The sequence below is a fragment of the Lampris incognitus genome, chromosome 2 (assembly GCF_029633865.1).
Source record: "Lampris incognitus isolate fLamInc1 chromosome 2, fLamInc1.hap2, whole genome shotgun sequence".
Classification (NCBI taxonomy): Eukaryota; Metazoa; Chordata; class Actinopteri; order Lampriformes; family Lampridae; genus Lampris; species Lampris incognitus.
This window is the reverse complement of record NC_079212.1, coordinates 24654905-24673353: the sequence shown is the minus strand read 5'-3', so window position 1 is coordinate 24673353 and position 18449 is coordinate 24654905. Positions and strand designations below refer to the sequence as shown.

At 41.7% G+C, this 18449-nt stretch overlaps 1 protein-coding gene across 1 annotated transcript; it reads left to right on the top strand.

The window, feature by feature from the left end:
- Positions 1-2620: 2620 nt before the first annotated feature.
- znf217 (zinc finger protein 217) lies at positions 2621-14065 on the top strand. Its single transcript, XM_056299005.1, has 6 exons — positions 2621-2659; positions 4703-6077; positions 6538-6645; positions 6784-8154; positions 8261-8365; positions 13983-14065. The coding sequence occupies exons 2-6, from the start codon at positions 4763-4765 to the stop codon at positions 14063-14065; spliced, it is 2982 nt and encodes a 993-aa protein (XP_056154980.1). The 5' UTR covers positions 2621-2659; positions 4703-4762.
- Positions 14066-18449: the final 4384 nt, after the last annotated feature.

The following is an 18449-nucleotide window of genomic DNA, read 5'->3' as shown; positions in this document are numbered from 1 at the left end:
TATTTACACATCTCCCACTAAACATTGTGTACAGATGAACTAATATTTACAATTAAAATAATTTTTTTTTACAGTTTATAGTTTGGGGCGTATTGCATTTGTTTACCTTTAGTTCAAGAATGTGAATCTTTCAAACCACTCTACAAGGCTATATTTCTGTTTGAAAATAGCATTTTTAATGTAGAGACAATGCTAAACACTGAGCTGGGATAACTCTAAAGAGACCTCATTAGAGTACAAAGTTAATTAAATCAGTAAAATGTAAGCAACTGGGTTTGCCTTGTTGTTGTCATCAACACAGTACCAAACAAATGGCAATTAACACTTTAATTTGTTGCATGGTATTAAATGAAAATCCACCTTTGTCTAAATGCAAGTTTAAATATGCATAAACTAATACAACTGTGTATCCTGTAGACCTGCTTTGGTGCATTATCTCTAGACTATTTCATAATACCCAGACATCAAACTATTTTCCCAGATTGATAGCCATTCACAAAGCTTTTGTGGTCACAGAACAATAGGAAGTGAGCGGGAGGCCCGTGTGTGTCACATGTGGTGCCTTTGATTAACGTTCTAGACTTGTTTGTGTAACAGGATGTCGGGGTAAGGCAAGAATACCCAAAATGAATCAGAATAATGTAAGGAGATCATAAATGTTTTAATGAAAGGAAAAAAAAATGCAAAAAACAAATCCTGCATGGGAGGCCGCTATAAGATAATGGGAGTTGTCCACTCTTGTTAAGTAAGCCCAAAGAGACAGACCTGTGACCAATTTTAGGTCTGAACCTGTGGTTTTAGAAAACGTCCAAGGATTAACGGACTGCAAACTAATTCAGAGATGTTTCCCAGCAGAAATAAAGCATAGATTTCATTGATCCATTAAGCACTGAGTGACGTATTTAGCCATTAGCTATGACCTGTGAATTTGGTAGGCTCATGACTATTTGTTTGTAGAATCATGCTCACACATAATCTATGAATTATTACTGTATTTAGAATGTATTTTTGCTCTAGACTGCAGGCCAAACCTGTAGATCTAGCTGCGGGTTTCATCGGTTAACACAGCAATAGTCAGACCTGCTCCACGAGAAATTATTTCCTATCAACTGCACTTTTGGCAAATCCCCAAAGTGCGAACGCCGAACGAGAAGAAGAACAGGGTTTCTCAGCCATACTCCAGTCAGATGTTGAGATAGCTTTGCCAAATGATGTCTTTGTAGCTCGTTCTTCACAGCTGATGATGTTAAGGGACTCTTTCTTTCTCTGTTCTCCATGACACTGTTGCACTCATGTTAGTCAGCCATTCAGGGAAAACAGTGTCAATAACCAGAATGCACATGGCCTTTTTTACCCATCAAATGATTACTCTATATCATATTTTCAGATGGACCAGCTGAATAAGCCAGGAGATTTCTTAATCCCTCCATCTGTATCTGTTTGTATGACTTTAGAAGTGGAGGAGGAGTCAATTTATTTGTATAGCCCAGTGTCACAAATTACAAATTTGGAGCTGTAATTCACCTTGCCATTATGGGTGCCTCAGAAAGGTGATCTACTGTTACTGGTTCGAAATTTAGTGCCCATTTGAATTCTGCCTATTTCTGCTGTTATCTCTGTCTCTGTCTCTCTCTTGCCTTCTCTTCTCCCTTCCCCCCACCCTCTCTCTTCTGCTTTATCTGGCTCTCCTTTGGCCTAGGAAATTAATTACCATTTGACACCTAGTCTAGGTGAAAGCTATAAATTTAACCACATTAAGTCACATGTGGATGGAAGTAAAAAAACTTTTGCATATAAAATCTGAAAATAAATATCACTCTTTAGAATATCAGTTCGTACAATTTTGAGTACCTGACATGTTTTCAATGCCTGTTTGGTAGTAACAGCCACCATTATTAATTATTATTATATTATTATTATTATTGAACAAATACATTTTTCTCATGACACAACTTGCCCTCCAAACCCTCATGTAGCTGTGAGAAGTTGGAGTTCCCCATCCCCCCACTCCACATGGTTGCTAATGCATCAAGAGGGCGACACTGGAAGACAATGTGTCATCTGCATTAACATGATACCATCCCTTTCTCAAACATATATTGCTTTGATCAACAACAAAAAAGAACCAAAATAAAAAAACAAAACAAATAAAATGCATCATGCTGTAACATCACCAACTATACTAATAGGATCTCACATTCTTAAAGCCAGTGAATTGAACTCCCAAGTACTTTTACTATCGTATTCTTCCCACTGTGTGTTTACGATCGGCGTCACTTGAGCAGTGCACAAGACAAGTTAAACCCGAACCGCAATTTTTTTAGAGTCAAAATTCGAGCACAATGTTTGAGATTGCTGATTAATACGCTGGTGGACACCTGAAACAAGCAGAATAAAGACAATGGATGGCACCTTGCCATATCGGGAGTATGTTTGTTTGGCGCATGGGAACTAATCATTTTCTCTTATTCGGCACCATGTGACCACTTTTTTTTCGGGGGGGGGGTGTCGCATCTTTTGAGAGTCGTTAAGAACAAGCTCCGGGATTCAACAGCTGCACAGTGAGGATCCTTAACAAAACCAACAAATATATATATATACATCAACAACAACAACACCAGAACAAATAACCATTCACACTCCTTAATAATTCAATAAGGTGAGCCGCCGACCCCGCAAGTGTTACGAAATGAAGACGCTACTCGCACACAGACAGCATTTAGTCAGCGGGTAGCGCCAGTAAGTTGATACGGAAATTGTGAATTGGTCGGTGTTGCTGGTAAGTTTCTGCAGTCGGGAATGTGCCTTGTTAGCGGTTGTTGTTAAAAACGCCGGCCGATCGTTCACGGCGGCTACAGCGTCAAGTCTGCGTTATCGCATGTGGCGGGCGTTATCATTAATTAATGTAAAAGTGGAAATGTCCTCCATATATCGTGACCGCCTGCCTTTTTCGCCCGTCCATTGGTAAGTGTACGAAAGCACCGGAACCTATTGTCAATAACTGGCTTCTGTTGAGCGTTAATTTAACTAACGGCGGGAGTTGTCTCGGAGTTACTTTTTTTTTTAAATGTAACTTCGGCGTTTTATTTACGCTTGAAAAGAAGCTTAGGTAAGGTTAGTCCCGTGTTTATTATACATAAATAGTAATGTACTAGCCATTCACAGATGAATAGACTATTAATTTAGCTAAACCTGCTAACCTATGTAGCGTTTATCACAACCGTTGCCCCACATCGTTTTTATAAGAGGGGCGATTAAGTTGTGGTTTCTCCACGAGTCCTAACGTGCGTGAATAACAAGTGGCTAACGCTAACCTTTAGCCTTTACCATTCAATACATGTGCTGGAGAACAAACTTGGGTCTCGCTCATTATCGTCAGCCGCCTGTGCTCACCTGTACTGAAATTGCCCCTCAGGAAAGCGAATACAGATACAAAAATACATTGAATTCAAGTTTTGGCGGGGGGGGGGTAGAGTATTTAAATGTGTTTATATACTTTCAGAAAGTCTATTATTGACGTGGAATTAGTTTATTTTACTGCATGGAGAATCATAGCAGTTATTTTGTCACAGATATGAAAGGCCATAATGCCTCAAAATGTAATCAAAATGTGTTATGGTACAGTGGACAGGTTTGAGCTTCGCACCTGACACAGGCTTCAAACTTGTCTTGATGAACCGTGAACCTATTAACCTGTTGGTCCAGTTACTCCACTCTGGAGCGAATCAGATGCGTTACGATTTCCAGTTCTCAGACTACCATTTATTCAGCATATAAGCAAATCATTATTACCGCTGGTGGTGATCAGTTGTTAACAATGATAAAGCCTCAACAAGTAAGCCTAAGTAAGTGTCAATTGTAGAATTGTAAAGCAAGCTGTCACAAGTCCATATAGCGGCCCAGGAATGTACACCAGTATAGCATCAAAAGTAAGAGTTTTGATTTTCTGGTTTCTAGCTTTGAGAGAGACTTGCTTGTGCAAAAGCACACTGAGTAAGAGTATGAGTAATGTCTGTCAACATACACCTCCATTAAAACAAATTGGAGAATGTGGGCGGTGCGGGGCAACCACAACTTAGAGTCAGATCAGCAGGTAAATTCTCGGAGATTCTTTTTTTGTTTTCACCCAATGTAGTTCATTGGAATATAGGAGTTGGCTGATGATTCAACTGGCAGGTTTGAACTTTGTAATGCTCAGTCACTCGCCAATTTCAGCTGCTTATCTGCTGTCCATTGTCAGCACTATTCCCATCAATGCTTTCAATTAAATTTGGAAAACTAAATACAATTGTGTTTCTGGCACAAATGTTTTGCACAAGTAGCCCCACATACAATTATCTGAAGAATCGGTTTTACTTGGTTGCAGTTATGTTGATGTCTCTAGTTGATTGCTCAGGATCTGTCAATCACATTCAGTGAATATGATGAAAAGGAAAATGTTTCACTAAACTGAACCATTGCCTTATCCGCTTTATCAGTGGCTTACACATAGAGGAAATGAGTTTGCTATGTTGTTGATTGCTAAAAGGACACATTTCCTGTTTCAATATGGGGGAAATGATTTCCTTTTGTGCTCTAACATCTCTGTATTTTTGTTTTACAGATTTAATGAGAATATCCCATGGTATTCATTATAAGTTTTATCCGCTTACCTAATTTTTACAGAAAAAGGCCTGAGTAATTTTTCCTTCCTTGTTTGCAGGCTCAGAAAAAAAACAACTGGAGTTTGCCCATAGCATAAGTACTTTGTATTCAGAGGACAATGCCAACTCACCCATTGCTTCCATATGAAGAGAGCCCAGATGGACTGGGTCAAGACATTCTGATCAGTAGTAGTGCAAGCATGCCAGGGTCCGGGTCTAGCATGACCCCTCACAGCATTGCCACGGAAGAGGCCATATTGCAAACTGGCAGAAGTGTGCCAGTGTCTTGTATGTTCTGCGACCAGACCTTTGCTCATCAGGAAGCTCTAGGCCCACACGTCTTAACCCAACATCCAACTACTCTGTTTGAACCAGCTGTGCTTTGTGTTGAAGCAGAGTTCCGGACCCCTGGGGAGAGGACCCGATCTAAACAGAGTAACCTCCCTCTTGAAAAAGAGGAGGTGCTCAGCTGTATTGTATGTGGTCAGATATCACAAGATGTTAGTGAGTTGGAGACCCACATGAGAAAACACAAGGATTACTTTACTTATTGCTGTAATGTATGTGGACGACGCTTCAGGGAGCCCTGGTTCCTCAAAAACCACATGAAAATGCATGGAAACAAGCCAGGAGCCAAGAACAAGGCCCAGCAAGATCTGGAGACCCCTATCATGATCAATGGCATTATTCAAGACCAGAATCTAGAGCCTGTTGCCACTCTTTATAAAATGTGCATGATGTGTGGCTTTTTTTTCCCTGATCAAGATAGTTTGGGGGAGCATAGTAAAGTACATAATAGAGAAGTGGAGCCTGAAAAAGAAAGAAATGAGAGCTGGAATGCTCCTGTTGATTCCTATGTCAAGCAGGAAACATTTCTGCAGACTTTAAATCTTAGACCCTGCCCTGCAGGAAATAATTTGCAACCTGAGAGATCATGTAGATGGGTTGCCCAGTTAGACCCTTTCAACACATACCAGGCCTGGCAACTTGCTACAAAGGGTAAGATAGCAGTTGGTCCAAGTAATGCTAAAGACATAGGCCAGGATGCCAGTACAGACAATGAAGAGTGTGGCTCTGATAAAGAGGAGTCGAGTAGTATTTCGTCTGAGGGCCAAGGAGACAAGCCGATGAAAGAAGTTATTGGGAGGGAGCTTAGGTCCCGGCTGCTGACTACAACAGTTGAAACCCCGTCACCTGAGCTAGATCAAAGGCCTGTAATGCAAAAACGTAAGGAACGACCAACCACCTGTGAAGACTGTGGGAGATTTTTCAGGACCTACCACCAATTAGTTCTCCACTCCAGGGTGCACAAGAAGGAGAGGGGTGGAGAGGAGAGCCCTACTGTTTCTGATGGGAAATTGTCAAGAGCAAGCTCAGTGGACCATGCAGAGGACGGTTCCGAGGAAGCAACTGTGTTGGAGACCTTGGGTTCAGGTAAAATGGGGGGATGCAAAGATTGTTGTGCATGATATACAGTTTGTGCTTATGTGTGTATTTAAGTAAAGGATAATGTCCGATGAGTTGTCCATTATCAGGAATTAATGGACGACGGGGAGACGCGTTGGACGTTTGCTGTGGGTCCATTGATTTCTGATTTTGGACTACTCGAAGGACATCCCACTTATATAATGGTCACTTGCCAAAGAAAAGAAAAAAACATTAATTTAACAACATTAATTTGTGTTTTGCAATCAAAATCTTAAGTTTTTCACAAGCCATAACTCAGTTTACCTGGTAATACCCAGACCGTGTGTGTGTGTGTTTGTGTGTGTGTGTGTGTGTGTGTGTGTGTGTGTGTGTGTGTGTGTGTGTGTTCCTTATTGTGGTCCCTCCCTTACAGTATAATGTCCTATCTCCATAAGTATTTGTTTTTGTATGCTTATTTTTCTGAAAGGTGAAGATGGTCTTGTACGACCCAAGGTCAGATCGAGACAATGTAGTTATTGTGCCAAAACATTCCGTTCAAGCTATTATCTCACCATTCATCTCAGGACTCATACAGGTATGTTGTTAGGTTTTGATGGTTATATAGATAATTTGACTGCATAAATTAACACAGGTTCTGTTTTCATAGCTTTATTACTACGATTGAAATCAAATTTCAAACAAAGCTGGGTGTTCACTGAGATCTTATTTTCAGGTGAAAAACCATTCAAGTGTATGTACTGCGATTATGCCGCTGCCCAAAAGACATCACTGAAATATCACCTTGCTCGACGTCACAAAGGCAAACACTCCATGGATCTCCCTGATCGACCTGTGCTAATAGTGCCTTCTATTAATAATGCTGAACACAGAAATGAGAATGAAAAAACTCCCTCAAATAGATCAGAACTATGTGTAGCAGGACTCAAATCAACTACAAGCGGAAAACCAGCAGACAGATTTGACGACACAGGAGGCAAGCACGGAAAACCAGTCACTCAAATGAATGATGAATATGAGAAGCTAATTGCTAAGCCTGCTTCCTCCCCAACTGATGAGATGCAGTTAAAATGCCCCTTACCTCTTAACCTGAAGATGGAACGAAAGGAGATGAAAGGAGAGAGCTTTGAGGCCCCATTAAATCTGTCCTTAAAAGTGTCTGTCTCTATCCCCGCCAGCTCAGAACCCAGAAACACATTAATTCCAATTGCCTGTTCATCCTGTGCATATCAAACCTTGTATCCAGAGGTTTTGATTATGCACAAAAACCTGACTCATAAAGATGAGACAGAAATTACCAGAGAGAATGACTTAAGAAGGAGTGTGAAACAAAGACGTTTTACTGGCTGCCCCCCTGCCCTTGATGGAAAGGATGTCACTCCACTTCCCAGGATTGACAGGAGCTATCCTCGTCGGACCAAATCTCCACCTCCTCAGCCTGAAAAACCACAAGAAAAGTCTCACTCTGTCAACCCACCTCACGTTCCTAAACAGTCTTCTGTCCATGTACCTAAGCATGAGGTTATCCAGGAGACCCTGCAACATAGGACCAAGATAGACCCGCAAGTAAATCAGGACTCTTCAAGAGTTACAAAGCTAAAGAAAAAATCTGGTACCAGCAATGCAATGAAGAGGGTTAGCCCATCAGACAAAGTGGAAATTGGTGAGCAAACTTACCCCATGAGAACTGATGTTTGGCACTCGGATGCAGCCAAGCTGTGCCTGTCCAGCGGGTTTGGAAACCTTTGTCACATGGATTTAGGTGAATCTTCCAGCAAAAGATTCAAGTACTTAATGCCTCTTGCCGGGGAAACTAACATTGTTGAGAAATCTGCCTTAAAAGTACCAGCAGGGGATGAAAAAAACAGACTACTTGGGAGAAGTGTGACGTCTACACCACAAGGGTCATCACCTTTCACAGTCTCTCAGGCCAATGTACTTACGAAGGCTACAGCTCCAGGCAGTATGGTCTCTGACTGGAACATGTTTAACATCCTGCAGTCCTACACCCCTTGTGATCTGGCATCTCTCTACAGTTCCACTGCAGCCAAACTCAGTCATGGAGGGCTGGCCAACCCAAGAGCTGGTACGTGCTTGGTTCACTGACTCATGAAGATGACTTAGAGCAGTTTTTCTTCAAACATACTTTACACATCATGGTTTAATAATAACATTCATTTATCTCTTTATAGGCGGTATAACTACTCTCTACCAACACTTGCCATCATTGCCAAACCTGCAGATGAATGTCTATCCAGGCCCCTTACCTACTGAATGTTATGGAACCACAGACAAAAGTACTTAAAATGGCACTGAGGTAATAGGTTAATAAAATCTATAGAATCGGCCCAGCTTATTTGCCTTCCCATAACCAGAGTCTTTGCCTTATCATCGTTACATGATTTTACTTTTGATAATGCTTGTAAATGCATTTCCCCCCCCCCTTTTGCTAGATTTCAAGTGTGCTGCTGCTACTTTTGGAGGACTTAATTGGAGGTATTTTTTGAATTATGTTAATTTAAAAAAGTTAGAATGGATTTTTTTTTTTTCCTTTGGCGTCAAAGAAAGTGCTGCACAGTCATTCCAGAACAAGGTCTGCCTCAGCTGGATTTACCCTATTCATCTGTTTGGGTTGGAGGTACAGACAAACTCCTCTTTGAATGTAGATTTCCAATATTGCTAATTGGTTTCTCGCTCAGAATTGTTTTCATTTATTTTGATCCACACTGTGATGTTCAAATCTATGTAATTGTAACATTTGTGTGTGGGGATACATTACCATTCGTTTGCAATACATACAACATTTGTTACATGTTGAAAAAAGGTTAAAAAATGTGAAAATATACTGCCATTTCATTTTTGTTTTGCAGGCAGTAATCGAGCACTATTGTGTTTTTTTTTTTTTTCCCAAAGCGTTGAAGGGTCGGCTGTTTTTCTATCAAATAGCACATTTATTTTCAACATGTTAAGCAACTGTACTGTATGTTTCAGTGGTCTACCTCAATTTATAGACTCGATTCCAATGTTGTTATAAAGCTGCTGTTGCTAACATGTCAACCGAGCCTTTGTACCTAAATGCATCTAGACTAGTGCGAGATGCTCTTGGAGTTTGAGTAGTTTCATTGGATGGACATGTCATTACGGAGGATCAGGGTTCAGATTTACCAATTGCCTCAGACTAAAAGAGGTCCTCTAGCATACTGATTATCTCAACCATGATCGAAAGGGTAACAAATTTCAGTTCTTAATTTCTTAGGGTGCTTGGCAATTACAACCCATCATTTAAAAACATGGGATTTTAGCTGATGGTTATTATCAACTTTACCGGTTCCTCAAATCCAATATGCTGTACAAACTGCACCAAACCTTTTGGGCCTGTGTTTATTTGTAAGGGTGGGGGGCAGACATTTACAGTTTTCAGGACTCGGCATACATGAGGCAGATGTCCTCGCTGGTCATTAAGTGATATTTTTTTGTGTTAGGGCTAATTTGTTTAAAAAAAAAAGTCCTAATAGAGAAATGGCCCAACGTATTGTACACTGTGAAAGGGAGGAAAAAAGGGGCAAGTCTCAGGTTATGTGATATTTACAGGCAGTTAGGGTACATGCTATTGTGTAATTTTTTTTTCGTCAAATTTCAAAGCAGACATTAAATTATTTGCTTTTGGTTTTGTCTTTCACATGTGTATTTCTAAAAAGTTGGAAAATATTGTTTAGCATTGAATGACAATAAAAGTTAGTTTATGTGCTCTGTTTGCATGATCTTGTACTTTAGTAATGGGCATCGGGTAACCCATGGACCTCTTCCAAATATGGCTGAATTGTCCCACTTCCATGCATTTGTAAGATCCAGCACTGAAACTAATTTGTATTACGATCTTGTGAGCCTGTAAGGGTTCAGTATGGACGGGCTCAGTCCCTTTCGTAAGACCAATCCGTCATTGACTGGCCCCGTTGGCATCTGATCCTTTGAGGAGGCATTTTTGAGCAACTTTCCGAGAGCAATGCATGGAGGTATTGCATTAACATGGCGGACTTGGGTAAAATGTTTAGAAATAAGGAGTTCCCACAGATATGGCAAGGTTTCAAAGCTGAACACCTGGCATGGGTACAAGTTTTTGTTTATTTATTATTATTATTATTATTATTATTATTATTTGTAAATCAAAAATAGGATGGCTGTTTGTCAAGTGATATAAATATTCCAGGCTTTACATGGTTTTCCATTTACATTCAATGAACACTAGAGGGCAGCACATGCCAAGTGTAGATGGTAGCATCCTCAGCCAACGCTTTTACGTCCTTGCAAGTTCTGTTTATCAGATTTATGTGGTTGTGTGGCAGAGATGCATGTTATTGAATTGTTCAGTAATTCCAGGGGAAGACTACCCCTGGAATTACTGAACAAAGGGGGAAAACATCAGTGTTTTCTTGGCCTTGATATCAAATCAAGATGAACGTTTTATCACAGCACACCTTAATAAATGTATAGATTGAAAATGTGAAAGTATAGGAAAAGCTTTCGCCGTAGCAAGGTGAGCAACACTTTTGTTCACTTCCTACACATGTGGAAGTAGGAAACTGACAAGACCTATCACGGCTGTGCATTGTCGTCAACAATAAATCACTAGGGACTATCTTCAGCACAATGAACAATTTAGATTTTGAAAAAAAAAGAAAAATTTTCCTTCTTATTTTTTGAGTGCACCACATCTGTTTGCTGTCTGTTCCCCTGGGCCAGCACTGTGTAATCTATTGCATTAGCTCACATTAGCGCATATCGCCCATGGGCCTCGGTAATCACAAACGCAAAATGAGCATTTCACTTAGCATCACCCTCATTTCCCCCCCCACACTGTGGCAGACTTAGTGCAAATGCGTTGCAGAGGACAAAAGTTGACTACAGTTTATGACATGCGTCCTCAATCCCTACGATGGTCTTGCAAGATTTCCTACTCTCCAAAACGTGCTTCCAGGCCCTTTTCTGTTCCAAAAAGTCCCTTTAATGAGTGAAGATGAATTCACTATATTTACTGACAGTGCTGTGCAGTATTTCTTATATTTTGGGATCCTCAACATGCACTGACTTTGTCTTTTTGTTAATGCGGGTGTTGTCCAGACCTTTTGTGTTTTGCACACCGATGTACAATGCATATATATATATATCTTTATATTATGAAGTATGCACTATTCATACAAAGTTTTACTTATGTAGTGATCAGATAGAAACATGCAATTTTCTGGCCACACTTCTATGGGGTGTAAGAAAAGTGAGGGATCCTATTAGATATGACTGTTGAACGTTAACCATACATTCTGTCGCTACATGTCATTGATAGTAAGTGCAGTGGTCAGCGTAGAACTTGGTTGATTACATTTTAATTTGCAGTAAGATTCAAAGTGTCATTGCCTTTTATGCAATATGTCACCATTGCTTGTGAGCCAAGAATGACAGAGAACAAAACCCTAGCATGGTAGGTTTAGCCATAAGGATTTAGTCCTAATGTGCAATTATTTTATGGTAGTATTGCTATCCAAGCAACTGTTAAAAATGCCCTGGTTCCGAAGAGTCTGAATTCAAAAAGTTGAGGATGAATTAATCACTGACTGATACCAGAAATTTGTTTGGAAACATCATCTTTCTTTTCCATGACGGTGTTACAAAAGAGCCTCTCTGTGTTCTCCACCTCCCTCCCTCCACTAGTAAAGTAAACTTCATGTTTGTCTCTTTCCCCTTAAGTGCTTTCCAGCTCTATCGTCACTCATAATTGTTGCCTCCAGATTGTCAACTTGCATGAATTAGCAATTGGGCCAACAAAGAATATACGGTCAATTGTTGAATATTCTGTCAGAATTTGAGGCGGAAAGTCTGCTCTCACTGCAATTGCTCATCATCGTCACCCCATCCCTCTGAGGAAGAGGAGCAATGTAATAGTTCCCACAAAACAGCCTCTGGCCTCAGGAAAGGGATTTGGGTGTCTGGAGACAACAGGGGCCATATGGAGTGGGCTGAGATAGCAAGGCACACGTACAGAATAATGGATGACGTGTCATGTTTCATGTTGCCGAGAAGCTGTCAAGAGACTCGATTTGGGGAAATCAAAAGACTCACATACAGCAAAAGTGACGGTCGGATCATTTAGCATCTTTTGTTTATTTTTCTATTCTGCCTTTCCTGCTCTCATAAACTTCTCGTTTTAATGAGGAAGAATATGTTACCCTCTGTTTAGCGGTTCAGTTTGTTGTGGATTTCTTCAGTATTTATAAATGAGCTCAACAATGACCCTGGTTGGGTACAGTACTGCTTTTGATTGTAAGTTCTACGTTTGTTTGTTTTTTTTACTTATTTAATGATTCCGCCAACCATTCACTCGATGAAGCTGTTGGGATAATTACTAATAAGGCCATAATCTCTCTAAGCACAATAATTACAAACACATCGGGCCTCGTTCATCAATCATTCATACACAAATTTTGTTCTCACACACTCATGGAATTTTTTTTTTTAACTCTCCAGATTGTCTGATGGGAAGCAGCAAAGCCTGATGGTTATTTGTAATTCCTTCCCCCTAACATCTATTGCCTACCTCTTGCAACGAGCAATCGCCCAGGCTTGCAAAGACACCAGTGTTAACCAATTGGTGTCTAAATTCAGGGGTTACTCAGGTTCTAGACTAGCCTCTGGGACAAACTTCAGGGCTAAAAAAATCCCATGGGCATCTAAGAACAAATTTGTACGTACCAACGATTGATGAACCTACCGCCTGCTGTCTGAAAACTATTTTTGGGATATACGTGAATAGTACGCTTAATGCGAATCAGAATGAAAAAACAGACATGCAAAACAATGTTTACATAAAAAGATAATTCCTGTGGAAAAAGGGTTGTATCAGTACTTGGTAAATTTCACCTTTTTTTTTTCAATTTATCATCAATGTAAAATAACAGTTCTTCCTTCCATACAACAAAAACATCTTATCTGTTAATTCTAACATCGTATCAAAGGGTGAGGAGGGGGAAAAAGCAGGGCAAACAGTAGATGAATATCTCCTGTTTTGGCAGGGATAAACCCATTTCCATCTCAGCGTCCAAAGCTCTCCTGCCAGGGGGGCACTGTCTGCTCAGCCCCCCACCCAACCCCACCTGCCTCCATCTGTATGTGCTCTACCTGCATGTGGAATAAAGCCGAGCACCTCACCTCTGTTTTCCTCCCAGTGTCAGAACTACACTTAAGTGCTGCTTCCGATACCCATGAGTAAGCCCCATAAAGCTGCCCCATCGCCGCAGCGTTATTGTTTCTTGCGGATGATTGATTGATGGATGAGGGCTGACACTTCAATGAAGCCATTTCCACTGGCATCTCTATCCGATGATGTGCAGCGTATATTTTCCATCCACGCCTCATTGCTCGCCTGTGTCATTCCTGGAACTTCATTTACACCATGTTCCCTGAAGGACCTTTTTTAGCCCCATCTCCCTTTTTCTCCCTCTGACTCCTCTTTTTATCTCTTCTTTTTTTTCCATGCCATAAAATAATGCTATTTCTTGTCTGCTCCAGAGGGGCCTGGAATAATTTGCGGGGAATGATAAAACCAAAGGCATGGAGGGGTTATTTACAGGAGGTATAACACTGACAGGGTCCCACTGTTGTGCCTTTTTTCACTGTCAGAGGCCAGGTCCACGCAGAGGCAGGGCAGGGCTATTATGTACATTTCCACTCGACCTACACTATGCAGAAGATCGATCTTATACTGTTATCTCACAGAGCCAAATACAGTCCTCCGGCAATGCAGATTCCACCACAATGTCGTCCAAATTTTCCTGAAAACACGTTAAAGTATATCACTTCAGTGATAGTGTGATTGAGGTGCCTTTCCTGAGACAATTGGCTGTTTTTTGCTCATATGGGGAGCAGATGGTAAGCAGGCATCAGTGCGGCAGGCTTTCTGGGATGACAGCCATGAGATTCCCCCTCAGGTGCCATTGGAGCCCCTTTAGAAGAGGAGAATGATTGCTAGGACATGGCACCTCCTAAGCAACTGCTTTTTTCCCCGAGTTTCCACCCTGTCTTGTAGCGCTTACCAACAAGATACCACCAATCTGCAATATGGCCTAAACAAAAAAAAAGGAGCCACTGCCATGATTTGGGGGGCTTTGTGTACCCTCTGGTGTTATTTCCTAATTTGGTTGGGACATTTTATAAACAGGCTGTGATACATTTCCTGTGTATATCCAAATAAGTCTGGAAAAGTAATTCCACAGTCATATTCTGACAAGTGTTACCCAGATACCTGTCTGCATATATGGCATTACAGCTTACTGACTTGTTTTTTTTTTTTTTCTAGGAGCAAATGGTTGAAATAGTGTCACGTATCACAGGGAACAAAATATAGCATAGTTTTCAGGACAGGTGGAGGTGGGGTGGGGTGGGGGTGGAGTATCATAATGCACCATTGGCCACATTCATCGTAACAATGCGTGTGGTCTCTCAGTGTACTTGACCTTGCATGCTATAGGACATTTTGGCTCATCAGAAAAGATGATTGTTTCCTTTAAAAGATATAAAGAGGACTGTGTCTCAAGGAAAGTGACATGGCTCCCTGCATCGCTGATGGTCTACACTCGGTTTCTTTTACGGTGACTTGATAGGTGGGGGAATAGTGTCCCAGCCCTGCATTTATACATTAGTCTGGTTTCCCTCCACGGGAACAGGGGAGGAGAGGTGATTGGCCCCTAGAGTGTATTTCCCCCGTGTCCTTATTGCCGTGTCATTCTTTATCAATAATCACCTCGGAGGGGAGCGCTGCTCTCATTTGAGGGGGACTGACCTCTGTGGCGATGAGGGTACGTCGATGGGGGTCATCCGTTACTATTCGGTCTTGCGTAGGAGCGGCGGATGGCGAGGGCTGAGAGTTTTGTGTGCATCAGGAGAGGCGCGGCATCATATCTGTCCATCCTGGCCCCAGAGAGGGGGCACATAGGAGCCCTCCTGGCCCCGTCACCACTCCAGTGACCCCATCTCAGATCTGTCACTTGCACCACATGCCTGCTGGGAGGAAAATAAGAGAAAACAGCATCCTGATCAAATACATTAAAGGAGTGGGTGTGAAATGCTCTTCATCAGGCCATACATGGTGCAATGAAGCATGCATTTCCCTATTTACCGCATTCATCTAACAACAGTCATAAGCTGAATCATTTCAGGGAGTGGAGTCACTGACTGATCACGGTATTTGCATTTTATCAAGGAATCCATTATTGATTTTGTTTTTTTTCTGTGTACTGTATATGGTCCAGGGCACTGTGTAATTCACAAACATGTGACTGAATCAGTGGATATAGCTGGGGAAGAAGGGGTGAGGCAGTTACACCTCTGTTCCACAAAGCAATAGCCTTCCTCCCCTAATGCGATGTGACACTGAAAACTACACACAGAGAAACAAGTAACCTCAAATTGGGTTATTCTTCCTACCTGCCAGTAATCCAGTTGATAAGCACTATACATGTAGATTTCTAGGGAGGAGGGAAATCAGATTACTCTGAGCTGAACTGGGATTTTCGGTCTAAATTGGCTGATGTTCCTTGGGTCTCTTGTTCTATCAGGATAAATGAGGGGAAATAGATGATTTGACTTTGCACCAGATAAATAGTCTGCACAAACAGCCCACATTAAGGTAAAGAAAACAGTTTGGAAGCTATTGAAGGTTCGAGTAGACGCCACTTTCAGAAATGTGACGAACCCCTGTTTGTAAGTATACTTCTGTTTTGTTTTTTTGGGTTTTTTTTTCCTTCAGAATAATGTACAAGCTTAGATGATTTTACGTAGAAATGTTGCATTGCTTCTCAGGGGGATAATCCTGTTCTCCAGAGGTAAAAAAATAAAAGTATTTTGTGTTCCTCCTCCTCATCAGCCAAAGACAGCTGAGATTTGCTCATTGGATAATATTTTGGTTTCAGAAAGTATACATGAAGTTCAAAGACGGTTGAATCAGTTCATCTGGATACAATGTTTATTGACAGAAATCTGTCAATAAACATTGTATCCAGATGAACTCTGTCAATAAACATTGTATCCAGATGAACTGATTCAACTGTCTCTGATTTCCTTACCTGGATTATTGAGCATGCATCAATACATATACATGAAGCTACAAGATTTAAGGAATTCAAATTGCCAATCAAGCCTTTATTGGATAACACGGATTAATCTGGTTTCACGGTTGGTTTGATGGTTGCCGTCAGCTTTTCTTTCGATGTGTAATGCATTAATTTGGAACTGTGGTGTCAAACATCCACGGCAACAGAAGAGGCATTAAATGTTAGATTTATTCACTTTCAATTGCATTTTATGTGTTTTTGGAAATATGAATGGGTAGCATATGTCAGGGTTACATTCACACAAAAGCATGGCTGAAATGTGCAAAAAATTAAATTGTGTTTTGATTTGCAACTTACCACAGCGGTGTTCTCTGTGGCCAGAGAACACACTGGAAGTTAAGGATCCGTGTGGCTCTTAAATCTGTGCATGTGTGACTTGCATGTAACATCTCAGCATGATTTATATCCCAAACAGCATTTTCTTGCATTGCAAATAACCGGAGTCTCGGCCCTTCCTCTCCTGTTTTTGTATTTTCTGACATGACACATGAATCCCCGGTGGCCCTGGGAATCAGACAACCCAGGTGCAACACTAATATCCTCCCAGTATCCAAACATTCCCATTAAAAGTAACTGGCACATTGGGGCCCATAAATTAGAACCCGACGCTGCTCAAGATGTCTGGCTTCCAATAAGACTGTACCCAGAGCAATAAACTTTGACATTGCTGCTTGAGAAATGCCTGCCCTTTTTCATTGTCAAGTGTTACAAATTGATGAAATGAGTTCATCGATGTTCCTTGGTCATTATCTCTCCAGTGGCACTTTGTTTTACAGACAGTGGGGAAAAGGGACGGTACAGATTAGAGGCCCGGGCACAGTTTATCAAACAAAATCTAATATCATCCATAAGAGAGGAATCTGGAAATCAATACTTCATTACTAAATTGTTAGTGGGGATGAAGAGTAATTGTGTGAGTTCAGAGATGTGTCTCGGCGGCCGGGGCATGGGAAGTTCAATGTCACCCGGGAAGTGATAAGTAAAGGCACTGATGGGAAGAAACATTTCTGTAATGGGGGGTGCTGGAGGACAGCAGGGTACTGAGCACAGAACAGACAATAGACACTGGTTCGCCATTGATTGGACTTCAGCTATGAAGATAGAATGCTGTGTAAAGAGAGAGCAAAGAGGAACAAGAGAGAGAGAGAGAGAGAGGGAGCAAGCGAGTTAGTTTCACCTCTCAATTTACCCATGTTTTGTCACTTGATTCTGTGCATTGCACTCCCTCTGCTTCTGCAGCTACCTTCAAAATTGGTACAGCAAATCCCTCCTACTTGCCATGGACCACGGCGGACACAACAATAACAGCGGTTCTTGATCACTGATAGTTATCACCGTGTCCTGTGCGTGTCTCTTGATGTTTACATCCCGCTATCTGTAGGCCGTGCGATCATACCCGACTCCTCTGCCTCCTCTTTATTCAAGCTGTGTTTAAGGTCACACAAGTGCATGGGCGCATCACCTCCATGTGGTCTGGCACAGACTCATCACTCTAAAAGCCTGTGTCTGGAGCGCCTCTGACCTGTTCGCCTGCCTCGCCATGTTCACCCATGCAAATCAGAGTGCCTTCAATTTGAGGATTCACAAGACAGACCTGCGGCTCAAGTCCGGATCTACCCGGAGTTTGGTTGAAATGGGTGACTTGTCTCTAGTAAAAGGATAACAAGTGAAGTAGAGATACAAAAAAAAGAAGAAAGAAATTACTGCTTTAAAAATTAACATATATATGGATTCGTCAACTTGTGATCTGCCTTTTATGAAACATAATATTGAACAAAACCAAATACTGGCTCTGTCTAAGCATCGGGGCAAAAAGCGGATCTGTGGGCTTCCAGTAGCGTAGCGGTCTGTTCTGTTGCCTACCAACACGGGGATTGCTGTTCGAATCCCCGTGTTGCCTCCGGCTTGGTCGGGTGTCCCTACAGACACAATTGGCTATGTCTGTCGGTGGGAAGCCAGATGTGGGTATGTGTCCTGGTTGCTGCACTTCGCCTCCTCTGGTCGGTCGGGGCACCTGTTCAGGTGGGAGGGGGGAATAGCGTGATCCTCCCATGTGCTACGTCTCCCTGGTGAAACTCCTCAGTCAGGTGAAAAGAAGCGGCTGGTGACTCCACATGTATCGGAGGAGGCATGTGGTAGTCTGCAGCCCTCCCTGGATCAGCAGAGAGGGGATGGAGCAGCCACCGGGACGGCTCGGAAGAGTGGGGTAATTGGCCGGACACAA

Excerpts from the sequence above, each read along its gene's own strand:
- znf217 (XM_056299005.1), top strand. The coding sequence starts at position 4,763 with ATGCCAACTCACCCATTGCTTCCATATGAAGAGAGCCCAGATGGACTG. Across the intron at positions 6,078-6,537 it reads GTTGGAGACCTTGGGTTCAG|GTGAAGATGGTCTTGTACGA; the intron begins GTAAAATGGGGG and ends TTTTTCTGAAAG. Across the intron at positions 6,646-6,783 it reads TCATCTCAGGACTCATACAG|GTGAAAAACCATTCAAGTGT; the intron begins GTATGTTGTTAG and ends TCTTATTTTCAG.